The sequence below is a fragment of the Schistocerca cancellata genome, chromosome 9, assembly GCF_023864275.1.
Source record: "Schistocerca cancellata isolate TAMUIC-IGC-003103 chromosome 9, iqSchCanc2.1, whole genome shotgun sequence".
Taxonomy (NCBI): Eukaryota; Metazoa; Arthropoda; class Insecta; order Orthoptera; family Acrididae; genus Schistocerca; species Schistocerca cancellata.
Window position 1 is genome coordinate 140,284,804 of NC_064634.1, and position 15,418 is coordinate 140,300,221.

Genomic DNA, 15,418 nt, shown 5'->3' on the forward strand with positions numbered 1-15,418 from the left:
TTTTTAAAATTTTAGAATTTAAATTTTCTTTATAAATGTGATAATGAAACAGACAAATGACATTTTCGATAATATTAATGCTTTGAAGTAAGCAAATAACTCAAGATAACTTTCTGCAAAAACTTCAATGCGATTGGTTGATATTTAGAATAACTTGTTGGCGTTTAACAAACTTGGAGGGAAATGGATTTAAATTTTACTGAAAAATGAATGCTAGTACAACACACACACACTTTTCCCTTCATTCTCCAGTAAGGCTGCTTCTTGTTGTCATTTCAGGTCCAAGGTAATTTTTTCCTTGAATCTATCCTCCAGGAAGCATCTTGAGAACTGCTTGACCCGTCGTTGATCTCTAGACAGGCGGACCTTCTCCAGGGAGGGTGATGGGGTACTGCGACCCGTGCTTTCTTCAGTCTTCAAACATCCCACATTGAACTGAGAAACAGCTTCTGCATGACCCAAAACCTATTCTTTCCTTTTTCCTTTGGGGCACTTGGATCAAATGGCACTAATTACACTTTCATTTGCAGTTTGTGTCTTGTCATCGGTGACCTTTGCCAACAGCGAATCAGGGGCGAGTCTCTGATAGACAGGTGGTACCTTGACCACACTGTCGGCTGTCAGTATGCCACTGCTCTTCGCACAGTCCGTAATTTAGATATTTTTAGTGGTACTAGCAATTCAATTAACATCTAAATCGTTTCGGCGTCCAAGAGTAAACGCTCCACAAATGTGAAGTAGCCATTATTCTTTTTTGTTTTCCAAAAAGAATTGAAGTTTTAAAGTGAAATCTCTCCTTAAAACAGTTTTTCGATAATGGCTGACGTATAACACTGCCTGTCCACGTAAACCTGTACGCTAATGTATTATACCGCTACTCAAAGAAAGATCTGAGTCGAATATCAACAGAGCTATCGCCTGATGTCATCAGCAAGAGGTCGTTTGTCAGTCCAGCCAGCAGATTATAGAGGGTGGAGAGCATAATTGTGGTGACGAGGACAGAAACTGGTAGTGGTCGTCGAGTCGAAAACGTTTGCCACATGAGGATAGCTCGGCAATGTACGGTAGGGAAACAATAAAACGGCGGTAAATCAGTGACGAGTGTACAAAGCGCGTCCAATGTGCCCCGAACCCTTCATGGTGTTAGGGGTGAATGCAACATGCTGTACGTAATACTTGCGGTGTGCAGATGGATGTTCAGGCGGCGAAATGTTGATAAGTGAGGTGTTCAAATATGTGTCCACATTCCTGAATGCACAACGCAATGCTCCTTCCGAACGATCTACAGGCGACATTTAATGTCACCGAGGTCAAGGAGCGACTTGCTTTGTTGATGCGACGTTTTAGATCATCTGGGGTTGTGGGCTTAGTGGCATAAACACGATTCTTTACGCATCCCCACAAAAAGAAACCCACCAGTGATAAATTGGGTGACCGTGAGGACCATTCGGGAGGTCCACGACGCCCCAACCACCTTCCAGGGCAGCTGTTGTTCAGTTCGTGCACTACATCACGTCCAGTATGGGCTGGGTGACCACCGTGCTGCGTCCGCATATGGCCTCTAATGCGTAGACGGATGTTTTCAAGGGGATCGTCTTGACTGTAGCTCGATATATCATAGTTGTCAGTGCACCTGCGATGTACTGTCAACCGATGAGTTCATCCTAATGGATTCTACACCATATATTAATGAATCACCTCCATTGGCGGTCAGCAGGACGAACCCAAAGACAGAAAGAAAAATATCGACGCACAACGAAGGAAGTATCCGAATGGTACGGAAATCGACAGATCTGATGTATATGTACAGACAAACAAATAATAACAATTTCAGAAAAAATTGGATGATTTATTCAAGAAAAAGAGCTTCAGGAAGGTGAGCAAGTCAATAACGCGATGGTCTTCCTTTGGCCCTTATACAAGACGTTATTCGGCATGACGTTGATTGATACAGTTGCCGGATGTCCTAATGAAGGATATGGTGCAAAATTTTATCCATCTGGCGCGTTAGATCGTCAAAATCCTAAGATGGTTCAAGCGCCCCGTCCATAGTGCTCCAAATGGTCTCAATTTGGGAGAAATTAGGCGACCTTCTTGGTTCGAAAACCCTAATATGTGTGTCGACTTTACTACACAATAAGTCGAACATATTGTTTTATGAACGACGTCAATCAATATCCGAAGGCAGATGTTTTCTACTACCTGTTATTTACAAAGAAATAATTACACATCCAGTAATACAGCAGTCGGACGTAAAAATGAACAGTAATGGTATCAGAGACCAGAGTAAGGCACGTCAATGAAACTAACGAGTATCTTGTCAAAATTCCACTTTACATCGTTATGACAAGTGCGTCTCTGCCAGCTGAGCGATAGGTCACAACATAATAATAAAAAAAAAAGGTTCAAATGGCTGTGAGCACTATGGGACTTAACATCTTTGGTCAACAGTCCCCTAGAACTTAGAACTACTTAAACCTAACTAACCTAAGGACACCACAGAACACCCAGTCATCACGAGGCAGAGAAAATCCCTGACCACGCCGGGAATCGAACCCGGGCATGGGAAGCGAGAACGCTACCGCACGACCACGGGCTGCGGACTGACAACATAATCATAATATTTACTTGTCTATAAGCATTGATCATTTTAGTAGTCTTTAACAGAAGTCTAATATCTGCTAAACAGTTCAATGTGAAGAAAATGCTGAGTTCTTTGGTTTCTACGTTGACCGTAGCTCTTTCCACGAAATAATGATCAAGATGGTTTCCAGGTAGTTGGACGGCAAGGAACGGACCTTAGCTCGTAAAAGAGTGTAATGGCGTTCAAATATACGTTGCAGCTGATAGATGCTTTACTTTTCTTCGTATCATTATCCTACAACTAAGGGATAGAAACGTTTCTATAACAAATGCACGTCTATAAATCAGTTTATACAGTCAGTCTTCAATTTACCATTACACACTACTGGCCATTAAAATTGCTACACCAAGAAGAAATGCAGATGATAAACGGGTATTCATTGGACAAATATATTATGCTAGAACTGACATCTGATTACATTTTCATACAATTTGGGTACATAGATCCTGAGAAATCAGTACACAGAACAACCACCTCTGGCCGTAATATCGGCCTTGATACACCTGTGCATTGAGTCAAACCGAGCTTGGATGGCGTGTACAGGTACAGCTGCCCATGCAGCTTCAACACGATACCATAGTTCATCAAGAGTAGTGACTGGCGCATTGTGACGAGCCAGCTGCTCGGCCACAGTTGACCAGACGTTTTCAATTGCTGAGAGATCTGGAGAATATGCTGGCCAGAGCAGCAGTCGAACATTTTCAGTATCCAGAGAGGCCCATACATGACCTGCAACATGCGGTCGTGCATTATCCTGCTGAAATGTAGGGTTTCGCAGGGATCGAATGAAGGGTAGAGCCATGGGTCGTAACACATCTGAAATGTAACGTCCACTTTTCAAAGTGCCGTCACTGCGAACAACATGTGACCGAGACGTGTAACCAATGGCACCCCATACCATCACGCCGCGTGAGACGCCAGTATGGCGATGACGAATACACGCTTCCAATGTGCGTTCACCGCGATGCCGCCAAACACGGATGCGACCATCATGATGATGTAAACAGAACCTGGTTTCATCCGAAAACTGACGTTTTGCCATTCGTGCACCCAGGTTCGTTGTTGAGTACACCATCGCAGGCGCTCCTGTCTGTGATGTAGCGTCAAGGGTAATCGCAGCCATGGTCTCCGAGCTGATAGTCCATGCTGCTGTAAACATCGTCGACTGTTCGTGCAGATCATTGTTGTCTTGCAAACGTCCCCATCTCCTGATTCAGGGATCAAGACATGGCTGCACGATCCGTACAGCCATGCGGATAAGATGCCTTTCATCACGACTGCTAGTGATACGAGGCCGTTGGGATCCAGCACGGCGTTCCGTATTACCTTTCTCAACCCACCGATTCCGTATTCTGCTAACAGTCATTGGATGTCGACCAACGCGAGCAACAATGTCGCGATACGATAAACCGCAATCGTGATAGGCTACATTCTACCATTATCAATGTTGGAAAACGTAATGGTACGCATTTCTCCTCCTTACACGAGGCATCACAACAACGTTTCACCAGGCAACGACGGTTAACGGCTGTTTGTGTATGAGAAATCAGTTGAAAACTTTCCTCATGTCAGCACGTTGTAGATATCGCCACCGGCCCCAACCTTGTGTGAATGCTCTGAAAAGCTAATCATTTGCATATCACACCATCTTCTCCCTGTCGGTTAAATTTGGCGTCTGGAGCACGTCATCTTCGTGGTGTAGCAATTTTAATGGCCAGTAGTGTAATTGTGTCTCGAGACTTCGTTACAGTCTCATAACTATGCGAAGAATTGCCACGTAAGTATTGAATCATTTGTAACGACATGTCCACAGATGAGAGAGGCATCATCATGGGGGAGTTCGGCTTCATCACGGCGGACGGAGTCTACCACGTGACGGTGTACGCCACGGACGAGAACGGGGACTTCAAGATCATCAGCATGAAGAACATCCGCCTCGGACCGCGTAAGTACGATAAAGTGCAATACCTACAGGATATGAACACGCCGACGGAAACACATTCAAGGAAACAGCATCGTGTTGTGCGTCGCTGAGTTATCATCGTTTCTTTCTTTGCGCCCATTAACCTTTGGGGAAAACAGAACTTCAAACTAAATGAGAAACTCTATCGCAAGTCATTCTAAACAAAGATGCGATCTAAACAAAGATTGAGACCTAATATCATCGGAGCCACCATTCCGGTTACTTCCAAATAGGCGCACAGGAACGTAACGTAGGCTGAAATAGATGAACAAAATTTTAATTCGAAAGTAAACTAATAACAATGATTGCCGGACGAGGATTGGAATTTATATGATTTACATCTAAAAAATCCGTTAAGAGTAGTACCAAACTACTGCTGTGGCAAAAAAGAAGTGTGGGAGGGTGTCTAACAAATTTACTCCTTTGAAACCACAATATTGAATGTCGTGAATGCTGTGTATTACACAAACATTCGTAATCTTCTTGTGCCCATTCATAAAGACAGCTCGTATACCTCTTCACGAGGCACAGTTTCTATGTTGTTGTCGTCTTAACTGAGTAATGTGTACGTCGGAGACAGCTAATGTGACTCGACTCGTCTTGGAAGTTGCTAGAGACAGTAATGACCAATGGGTTCAACATTATTGTTTATGAATGGGCAAAAGTAAATTTATTAAATAACTGGTTTCTCCTAAAAGGCCATTTTTATTAGCAAAATTTTTTATATGCCACAGTGGAACGGTTTGCCTGCATCGTCAACTTCAGGTGCGCCTGCAAAGAATGAAATAGGAATACAACAAGAGTACGAACAATAGGAATAACCCTTGGTGACTGGTGTTAAAGCAGTACCAACAATTGCCCCTACAAACAAAACATACAATTATGTAGAATCCGTTAACACAAAATGTTTAACCGTATAATCGGGTGATTAATGGGTAGTCAGTTATGTTTTGTGTTATTTCTAACACCTTTTTTACTACACGATTACACGAGCATTTCACATTTCCGTAAACATTTTCGACTAGGCAGTGCCCATCACAAGATTAAAAACGCATGTTGTAAGCGGTTTTCGTGTTGTCAACGGAAACCCCTTGCAGCATGTTTCTGTAGGCTGAGTGTGAACACCTGTCGGTCTAAACCGGTTACAGAAATGTGAAATGCTCATGAGATTATGTTGTAAAAAGCATTAAAAATAACAGTATCTGAGTCATTTCCTTGATTTCCAACTTAGTATCTAATTTTTTTCGATCAGGTTTTTACAGTATATATCTTCTGTACGACGAGGCAACTTTTTGTATGTTTTAAGATCCAATGAAATGAAAATCCGGATCTAGTAAAGACGCTGGCCCCTGCCAGCTCTACAGACACTTCGCTTTTTCAAAGAAGTGGGGAAATTAAATTACGGTGAGCAGTGTTCGCAATACGCATTTCAATAACGCTAAAACAATGAACTGTTAACCTTCTTAAGAACGTTTTCTTGATGACGTCATTGAATGGAGGAAATACTTGATGAGGGATGACATGATCACGATGAAGATTGCAGTGATAAAATTCGTAGAAAATAAAATATTTTTCGACCGAAAACGTCTTTATTTAGATTAATTACTAGTTTCGATTATTACGATCACCATCAGATTCTTCTACAAAAGAAATATTTTGTACAAATATATGAGTAAGAACATTGGGTTTTTTCTTTGTTGTTATTTTATCCCCCTCGACCCATATGAGCAAGATGGGGGCCGCCAGAGGTATAATATCTTGCTCTTCTGCCAAAATATTTACAGTGAAAATAAAGAGATGACAACAAGGTTTAAGGATGCAGTACTAAAAACAGTTTTGAAATTTATAAGAAGATGACTGAATGACGCAAGTTACATTAAATACGACGTTGTTCTTCTTCGTTTGTTAAAAATTAAAATCGAAAAACTAACAAGTAAAGATGAATGAGAAAATAAATGAATATTCAATAAGGACAGCGACGCATATTAGACAGGAGTACAGCTCATTCACTAAAGAGTTGTGGGCAAATCTCGGCCAGTGTGGTCTGTTCGCGGATATCGTCCTTAGTACCATGGTTTTCTGCTCCCAACAGAAGCTTTTCGAGATAGCCTGTATCTTGTGGATTAGAAATTTGCTTCCACCCGCTGACAAATCCTGTAGCCCCTCGCGATTCTTATCGACAGCGACATGCACTTCCACCAAGCTTTCGACCACAACATTCCTGCTTTGATACAGACAGAAGTGAGTTCCTCTCTTCACATCAGAGCTGCATTTACGCACAAAATCATAAGTTATTCTCAGGCTTTCTAGGCGATTTGCACTGATAAATTCTTCTCGGGAATTCAACTGAGGAAAATCTTCGTTTTGGAGCGTAGTTTCGACACGTTCCCTTCTTGCCATCTTCTGGCGAAGTATCTCGGTCATCCTTTTCTCGTGGTATCTTTAATCTTCCGGAATCGTACCAAGTGAAAGGAAGTCAAACGCCTGAAGCTGAGAGTCCCTGGTGATTGGGAAAGAGGTGAAGTGCCGCATTAAGTCTTGAGGTCGGTAGTCATCCATAAGTTTTGCTGGCGCTCTGATACCGGAACGCTCGTGGTGGGTTTTAGGTATGAAGTCGTAAAAAGCGGATCTGAGAAGGAAGCCTGTAATCACTAGATGTTCATAAATTCATTTATATTACCTCCTTGATTATCTACTGTCTGACAAAAGAACTGAATTACTCAGAAAAGTAAAATGGTGAATGGCTTTTCAACCCATGATGCACAAATTTTAAGATTAAAAGGTTTTTGTACTCAAACGAATGTCACATATAATTACAAACTATTTAGGAAAGTTAACCCAACAGCAATAGAGAGTTTTTTAAACCTCATCAAAGAACAAAAGTGGCAGGATGTTTATTGTGCCGAAAACATAGATGATAAAATAATGCTTTCCTTAACACATTTCCCATGCTCATTGAGAGTTGCTTTCCATTAGAACGTTCTAAACGGGGTACCAGCAGTAAAAGGCAGCCTGGCTGGCTGACTAGTGGGATAAGGATATCATGTAGAACAAAGAGGGAATTATATCAGAATGTAAGAAGTAGTCACAATCAAGTTACAGTAGCCCATTACAAACAGTGCTGAAAGGTGCTTAAAAATGTTATTAAGAAGGCAAAGAGTATGTGGTGCGTAAGTAGAATACCTAATTAACAGGATAAAATTAAACCGTATGGTTGGTTGTGAAGGAAGTGTCTGGTCAGCAGCACAAGGTCGACAATATGAAGTCAGTTCGTAGTAAAAGTATTTCTGTTATTGACAAATCAGATATACGTACAGAATTTAACAACCATTTTCTGAGCATTGCTGGTGAATTAAATAAAAATTTAGTTTCTACAGGGAATCATTTAACTCTCTTGGCAAATGCCTTTCCGAGATTGGTATCTGAAATACTCCTCTCTGATACAGACAAAGGGGAGAATCAGTCAACAACTAAGTCACAGAAGACTAAGGACTCTCATGGATACTATGGAGTACCTACCAGAATATTAAAGTACTGTTCTGCACATGTTAGACATGTATTTAACCATATTTGTAATTTTTCCTTTAGGACTGGCCAGTTTCCTGAACGATTAAAGTTCTCGGTAGTGAAGCCGCTTTACAAACAAGCAGAGAGGGATAATGCAGACAATTTTAGGCCTATTTCTATGCCATCAGTGTTTGCTAAAGTTATTAAAAAGGCTGTGTATGTAAGGATAATTGATCACTTTATACCGCACGGTTTGCTATCAAATGTAGATTTCGGCTTTAGAAGTCGTTTAACAAGTGAACATGCTATATTCTCTTTCCTCTGTGAGATACTTGATGGGTTAAACAAAAGGTTTCGAACGCTAGGCATATTTTTTGAATTAACTGATAACTAAGGCGTTTGATTGTGTTGATCGCGAAACATTGCTCCAGAAATTGGACCATTACAGAATACGGGGAGTAGCTCACAGTTGGTTCACCTTTTACTTTACCAATAGACAGCAAAAGGTCATTATTCACAGTGGGTACCTCAGGAACCAATGTTGGGGCCACTCCTGTTCCTTATTTATATAACAGATATGCCCTCTAGTATCATGGGTAACTCTAAAATATTTCTGTTTGCTGATGACACAAGCTTGGTACTAAAGGATGATGTGTGCAACATTGGCTCAGTTTCAAATAGTGCAGCTCATGACATATGTTCACAGCTTGTAGAAAATAAACTAAGGCCAAATCACAGTAAGACTCAGTTTTTGCAGTTTATAACATATAATTCAACAAAACCTGACGTTTTAATTCTACAGAATGGGCGTATGATTACTGAAAAAAATGGCTCTGAGCACTATGGGAATAACTTCTGAGGTCATCAGTCCCCTAGAACTGAGAACTACTTAAACCTAACTAACCTAAGGACATTTCACACATCCATTCCCGAGGCAGGATTCGAACCTGCAACCTTAGCGGTCGCGCGGTTCCAGACTGTAGCGCCTAGAACCATTCGGCCACACCGGCCGGCGCTGCTGATGTCTCCACAATGGTTTTGGCTGTATTTACATGGAATTGACTGGGTCCTCTGGTCCAACTGAACCGATCATTGACTGGAAATGGTTATTTGCAGCTATTCATGGACTTCATGTTGCCAAACAACGACGGAATTTTTATGGATGAGCGTGCGCCATTTCACTAAGCCACAGTTGCTAACCCGTGGTTTGTAGAACGTTCTGGACAATTCGAGGGAATGAACTGACCACCCAGATCGTCCTATATGAATCGCATCGAACGTGAGACCAGTACTTCGGCTCAGTATTTCTGCAGGATACTTCCGACGACTTGTTGAGTCCATATCAGGTCGAGCTGCTGCACTACGCAGGGCGAAAGAAGGTCCGCCACGATATTAGGGAGTATCCGATGACTTTTGTCATCTCAGTGTATATCAGTCAATGGTACTTCTCGAAACTGCTCCTTGTCGGTCGCAGAGGAATATTTTTTCGAGCTGTAATGTGAGCATGAGAAGATGTGTGAGCGTGTGCCGCTGTGTTATGTGTCGCCAGCGCTGGACCAGATGCGCACGGCTCCGCGCTCCAGCACGACAACGCGCCCTGTGACGCAGCCGCCGGCGCCGGCAGCAGCGGCGCGCACCTCGACGGCCCCCGCAGTCCCCGGCTCCACCAGGACGGCGGTCAGGCTCGACGGCGTCAACGGTTGCAGCGGCTGCCTCATCCCCACCACCACGGCAGCCACGCCTCCAGCCATCGGCTCTGAGTTGCAGCCTCCGTTCGTTGGAGGTCAGGTTCAGATCTCTAATGTAATTTAATCATAGCCACACTGTGTACCGATTACACAGGAATGTACACTCATACTCATAAATTAAGGATAATTGCAGAATGTGGTGCCACACCACGTGGAACTACACGAAACTGGCGCTAATAGCATATGCATAGGGAACTCACACGACACAGATCTGTAAGTCCACGGTATTGGTGATAAGTTGAGAAAACCGTCCCGAAACACATGTGCTACAAAATACCTCTGTTTCCTGCGCATGTACCCTAACATCAGTATGGGATATGATCACCATGCACACGTACACAGGCCGCGTAACGGGTTGGCATACACTGGATCAGGTGGTCGAGCACCTGCTGAGGTGTAGCCTCCCATTCTTGCACCAGTCCCTGTCGGAGCTCCTGAAGTGTCGTAGGGGTTTGAAGACGTGCAGCGATACGCCGACCGAGAGCATCCCAAAAGTGCTCGATTGGGTTTAGATCTGGAGAACAGGCAGGCCACTCCATTCGCCTAATATCTTCTGTTTCAAGGTACTCCTCCACGATGGCAGCTCGGTGGGGCCGTGAGTTATCATCCATCAGGAAAAAGATGGGACCCACTGCACCCCTGAAAAGGCGGACATACTGGTGCAAAATGACGTCCCGATACACCTGACCTGTTACAGTTCCTCTGCCAAAGACATGCAGGGGTGTACGTGCACCAATCATAATCCCACCCCACACCATCAAACCATGACCTCCATACAGGTCCCTTTCAAGGACGTTAATGGATTGGTATCTGATTCCTCGTTCATACCAGATGAAAACCCGACGAGAATCACTGTTCAGACTATACCAGGACTCGTCCGTGAACATAACCTGCGATCACTGTTCCAGTGACCATGTACTGTGTTCTTGACACCAGGCTTTATGGGCTCTCCTGTGACCAGCAGTCAGTGGAATGCACCTTGCAGGCCTCTAGGCGAATAAACCATGTCTGTTAATTTGTCTGTAGACTGTGTGTCTGGAGACAACTGTTCCAGTGACTACGGTAAGGTCCCGAGCAATGCTACCTACAGTACTCCCTGGCCGTCTGTGGGCACTGATGGTGAGATGTCGGCCTTCTGGTGGTGTTTTACACTGCAGACGTCCCGTACTGTAGCCCCTGGACACGTTTCCTGTCTTCTGGAATCATTGCCATGATCTTGAGATCACCCTTTGTGGCACACAGAGGGCCCGTGCTATGACCTGCTGTGTTTGACCAGCCTCCAGTTGCCCTAGTATTCTACCTCATAACGTCATCAGTATGTGCTCTTTGAGCCATTTTCAGCACACAGTCACCATTAGCACGTCTGAAAACGTCTGCACACTTACTCGCTACACCGTACTCTGACATGCACCAACACACCTGGTGTATGTGTACTGTTGCCAGCGCCACCGTGCAACGACCGCAGGTCAAATGCACCCCATGGTCATACCCCGAGGTGACTGAATCCCGCAAACCGCCAACCAGAGCGTTGTTTCACCATGTATCAGTATTATCCTTAATTTACGAGAATGAGTGTAGTTGGTAACTCTTTTAGTTAGTGTATTCGCCCACAGAGCATTTACAGCATTATGAACTGATATATGTAGGATACGTTTTGTATGGTGCTTTCTACATAGATAAAAATGCTGTTTCCCACGAATCTCCGAGCAAATCTAAGCCTTCCATTCGCCCTCCCTGACACAAGTAGCTGTAGAATTTTAACACTAATACTGTAATCGGAAACTATTGGTGTCCTTTCTCTTTGCAACTACATCTACATGACTATTCCACAATTTATCACTTCTCCCTATGTAGGTGCATGTGAAGATAATATCTTCGCATTCGGAGGAGAATGTTGGCGACTGAAATTTAGTGAAAAGATCTCGCCATAACGAAAAACACCCTTGTTTTAATGATCACCTCAACTCGCGTATCATTTCGTGATAATATAAAACGAACTGGGCCTTCGAACATTTTCGGTGTTCCCCCGTTAATTCAGTCTCTTACGGACCACACCGCACAGAAACAGTCTAGCGAAGGACGGACAAGACATATCGTAGGCGGCATCCTTAGCAGACGTGTTGCAACTTCTAAGTGATCTGCCAGTAAAATACAGGGTGGCCGGAAATCCTCGTTACAGAATTCTAACACTTGTAGAGGGGAGTGGATACATCGTATTTTGAATAGAAACCCATGTCCGCAAACGTCATCCAACGAGACTACACAGTGTCAAAGTTATAGGCCGGGGCGTCTGTAAATGTACGTATATACGGGGTGATTCCGTGATGATGATACAGACTTTCTAGGATGATGGAGAAGGATAAATATATTAATTTGAAGTAAGGATCTCTGTACCGGAAACGAACGAGTCGAAACTTATAAACGAAAACCGTTATGATACCTCTGACAGCTGAATACACGTACCGGTTCTTGCGTCGCGAAGAGTGTGGGGTAGGTTACTTTCAGAGGTGGTAGTATGGACAAAAACGAGAAGAAATATCGATTAAACGTGGGCTCTAAAGTGCGTACCTTAACAGCTATGAACACTTTCTCAGTAGAGGAGATGCGTTTCACATTAGTCAAGATGAACGAATGGTCATAGCTCCTCAAGCACGCAATTTAGAGCCCACATTTATTGTACATTTTTTCTCGTTTTTGTCCACACTACCACCACTGAAAGTTACCAGCCCTACACTCTTCGCAACACAAGCAGTGGTACATGTATTCAACTGTCGGAGATATCAGAACGGTTTTCGTTTGTAAGTTTCGACTCGTTCGTTTCCAGTGCAGGGCTCCTTAATTCAAGTTAACACATTTATCATTCTCCATCATCCTAGAAAGTCTTTAACATCATCACGGAATCACTCCGAACACACGTACATTTACAGACGCCCGTGGCTATAGCTTTGGCGCTCTGTAGTCTCGTTGAATGACGTTTCCGGACATGGGTTCCTATTCAAACTAAGATATACTCACTGCCCTCTACAAGTGCTAGAATTCTGTAACGGAAATTTCCGACCACTCTGTATAGTCTTTGATTTACCCTCCCCAAACATTATACAGTGTCTCCTTTCCAAGAGTAGTGAGATGCGTATTCTCTGGCGTTCAGGCAGATATTTGCAATTTCCTTTTTGCAACGTGTAGCTGGCTGGGGTCAGACCAAACAAATACTGCTCATTACATCTTTCATGCGATGCTAGTTGTCGGCGGTAAGCGTCGGTTTGGTTCCTGTTACGAATAAAATAAATTTTAGAGGAGAGTTTTATGTGACCATTCGATAGAGCGGCCCCATATGAGTCCCGTGCGTTACTCGTTTCATCAATATGAATTAACAGGAACAGTAAACGAGTAGTACTCTAAAAGCGACAGAGCAGCGCTGCTGTGTGGCTATAGCAGTCAGCACGGGCCCTTGTGTTGCCGTCGCCTCTAGAGAACTGGCGATTCCTCGTGTTTTACTGTTCGTGTTAATGCACACTATAGTGTTACTTAAAATCCGTCTTGATGACCGCTCATCAGTCCCCCAGAACTTAGAACTACTTAAACCTAACTAACCTAAGAACATCACACACATCCATGCCCGAGGCAGGATTCGAACCTGCGACCGTAGCGGTCGCGTGGTTCCAGACTGAAGCGCCTAGAACCGCTCGGCCACACCGGCCGGCTAGTCATCGATATACCATACTCTCCTGTCACGTGGGAGTAGCTAAGTTACAACGAATCCCACATTTGTACAGGGTGCTACCTACACACGAACGTTATTTTCTTGTAACAGGTCCCCCATCCGCTGGAGCACCTGGAAGACCTAGTCCCGCATCCGTTGGAACACTTGGACAAGCTGGAGGCGTCGGCGGTGGTTTCAGCACTGGAGACAGAACTGCCAGTGGCTTCGGTGCTGGCCAAGGCGGCGGAGCCGGAGGCGGCGTCCAAGATCGCATTGGGGGTGGCATCGCAGATCGTACTGGTGGGAGCTTCGGAGGTGGGGCTCCAGGTAGTGCTGTAGGCGGCGGCGTCGGCATCACTAGGGCTCCTGTGGCAGGTGGCAGTGCCGGTAGCTTTGGGGGCGGTGCTGGAGGCGCTGGGAGTGGCGACAGAGGAGGCGGTGCGAGCGGCTTCGGAGGGCAGCGCCCTAGCCTGCCAGGGCAGCCAACTGTCGGCACAGCAGCTCAGCCCGGCAGACCCTCCCAACCAGTGGGGCAGCAGCCGGCGTTCGGAGCGCGACCCTTCGCCGTCCCAGCACAGACGCCCTCGGGAGTTGGCGGCACTCCTGGCCAGCAGGCGACAGGCCCAGCTTCCGCTCGGCCAGGGCCGCAGAACGCTGGTGCCCCATTTGGAACCGCTGGTGCCCCATTTGGAGGTGAGGCGTCGCCTCCGGGTACTCGGCAGCAGACCGGCGAGCGCCCGACGGCGTTCGGTGGGCGGCCGTCCTCCAGCCCTGGAGCTGCCGGTGGTGGCGTCCGAGCCCCGAGTGGCGGACTGGGTGTTGCGCCTGGAGAGCCCGTCAGGGACGGACTCCCGCCGGGAGTCACCATGCAGGACGTTATGGATGCCCTGCTCTACAGGTACGTAACTCCCACCACAGCAAACAGCCTAACATTTACATCTACATGGTTACTCTGCAATTTCCTTTAATTTACGTCTATGGTCACAATCTTTTTTGTTTAACAGATTACCGGTTTCGGTCTTTAATGACCATCGTCAGATCTGCAGCAAAAATTGGAAAAAATAGACTCGCATACTGTATACAGCTTAAGAACAATACATAGAGCATATTGAAAAGTAGTACTGATAAAATTTACATTTGTGCGCTTTAAATATGAAGAGGCATACCTGTTTCATAAAAACATAGTCCTAATGTACTGCAGCCATAGTGGCATCGTCAAATGTTAAATGCGGAATCAGCACCAGCATCGTCAAATACATATGAGTCACATCACATGCATAAATACGTTTTACGCATGACTCTAGTAGGTTTTTGTTCCTTCTTTATTCATTACATAGACTGCATTGATCAGATAATGTAGATCGTTCACTGTTACGGAATGTTATCATTCTTTTCTTGCAACGGAGAGCCGCAAGGTACGAGGGGCCCTCTGGAGGTCACGTTCCTACAACCACTTCCCGCCTGTGCGGAATTCTGGCGTTAGCGCTAACACAGGGCGCTGATTATGTGCAGCACTATGGTTTCTTTCATTTGTGGCTCCTTTAGCGATTTTTTATGTTGTTTAATGTTACCCGGTGCAATATCAACGGTGTTTAATATTTATGTCATTGTCTAGAATATTGGCACTAGAGCATATGTCAACCACTGTTTTTTTTAACTCTTCATCTTTTTAACAATATTAGTTTTATCGTGTTCTTATTTTTATTGCTTTTTATTACTGTAACACCTTTTATACTTTATAACCTTATTGCAGACTTTAACTATTGTATCCCGCTGTTATGTTCGCTGTTTCAATTAATTATTGAAAACTAGTGTATGTCGACATTAGCGACATCTGGTCAACTTACAACACAAAC

The 15,418-nt window shown here is 44.5% G+C and overlaps 1 protein-coding gene across 1 annotated transcript in view; it reads left to right on the top strand.

Moving 5' to 3' along the window:
* The window catches only part of LOC126101234 (protein lethal(3)malignant blood neoplasm 1), a 151,964-nt gene that overhangs the window by 106,935 nt on the left and 29,611 nt on the right, over positions 1-15,418 (top strand). The window contains exons 4-6 of the mRNA XM_049911923.1: positions 4,458-4,589; positions 9,664-9,897; positions 13,674-14,460. Coding sequence (XP_049767880.1) covers positions 4,458-4,589; positions 9,664-9,897; positions 13,674-14,460 — 1,153 coding nt within the window. The remainder of the gene's footprint in view (positions 1-4,457; positions 4,590-9,663; positions 9,898-13,673; positions 14,461-15,418) is intronic.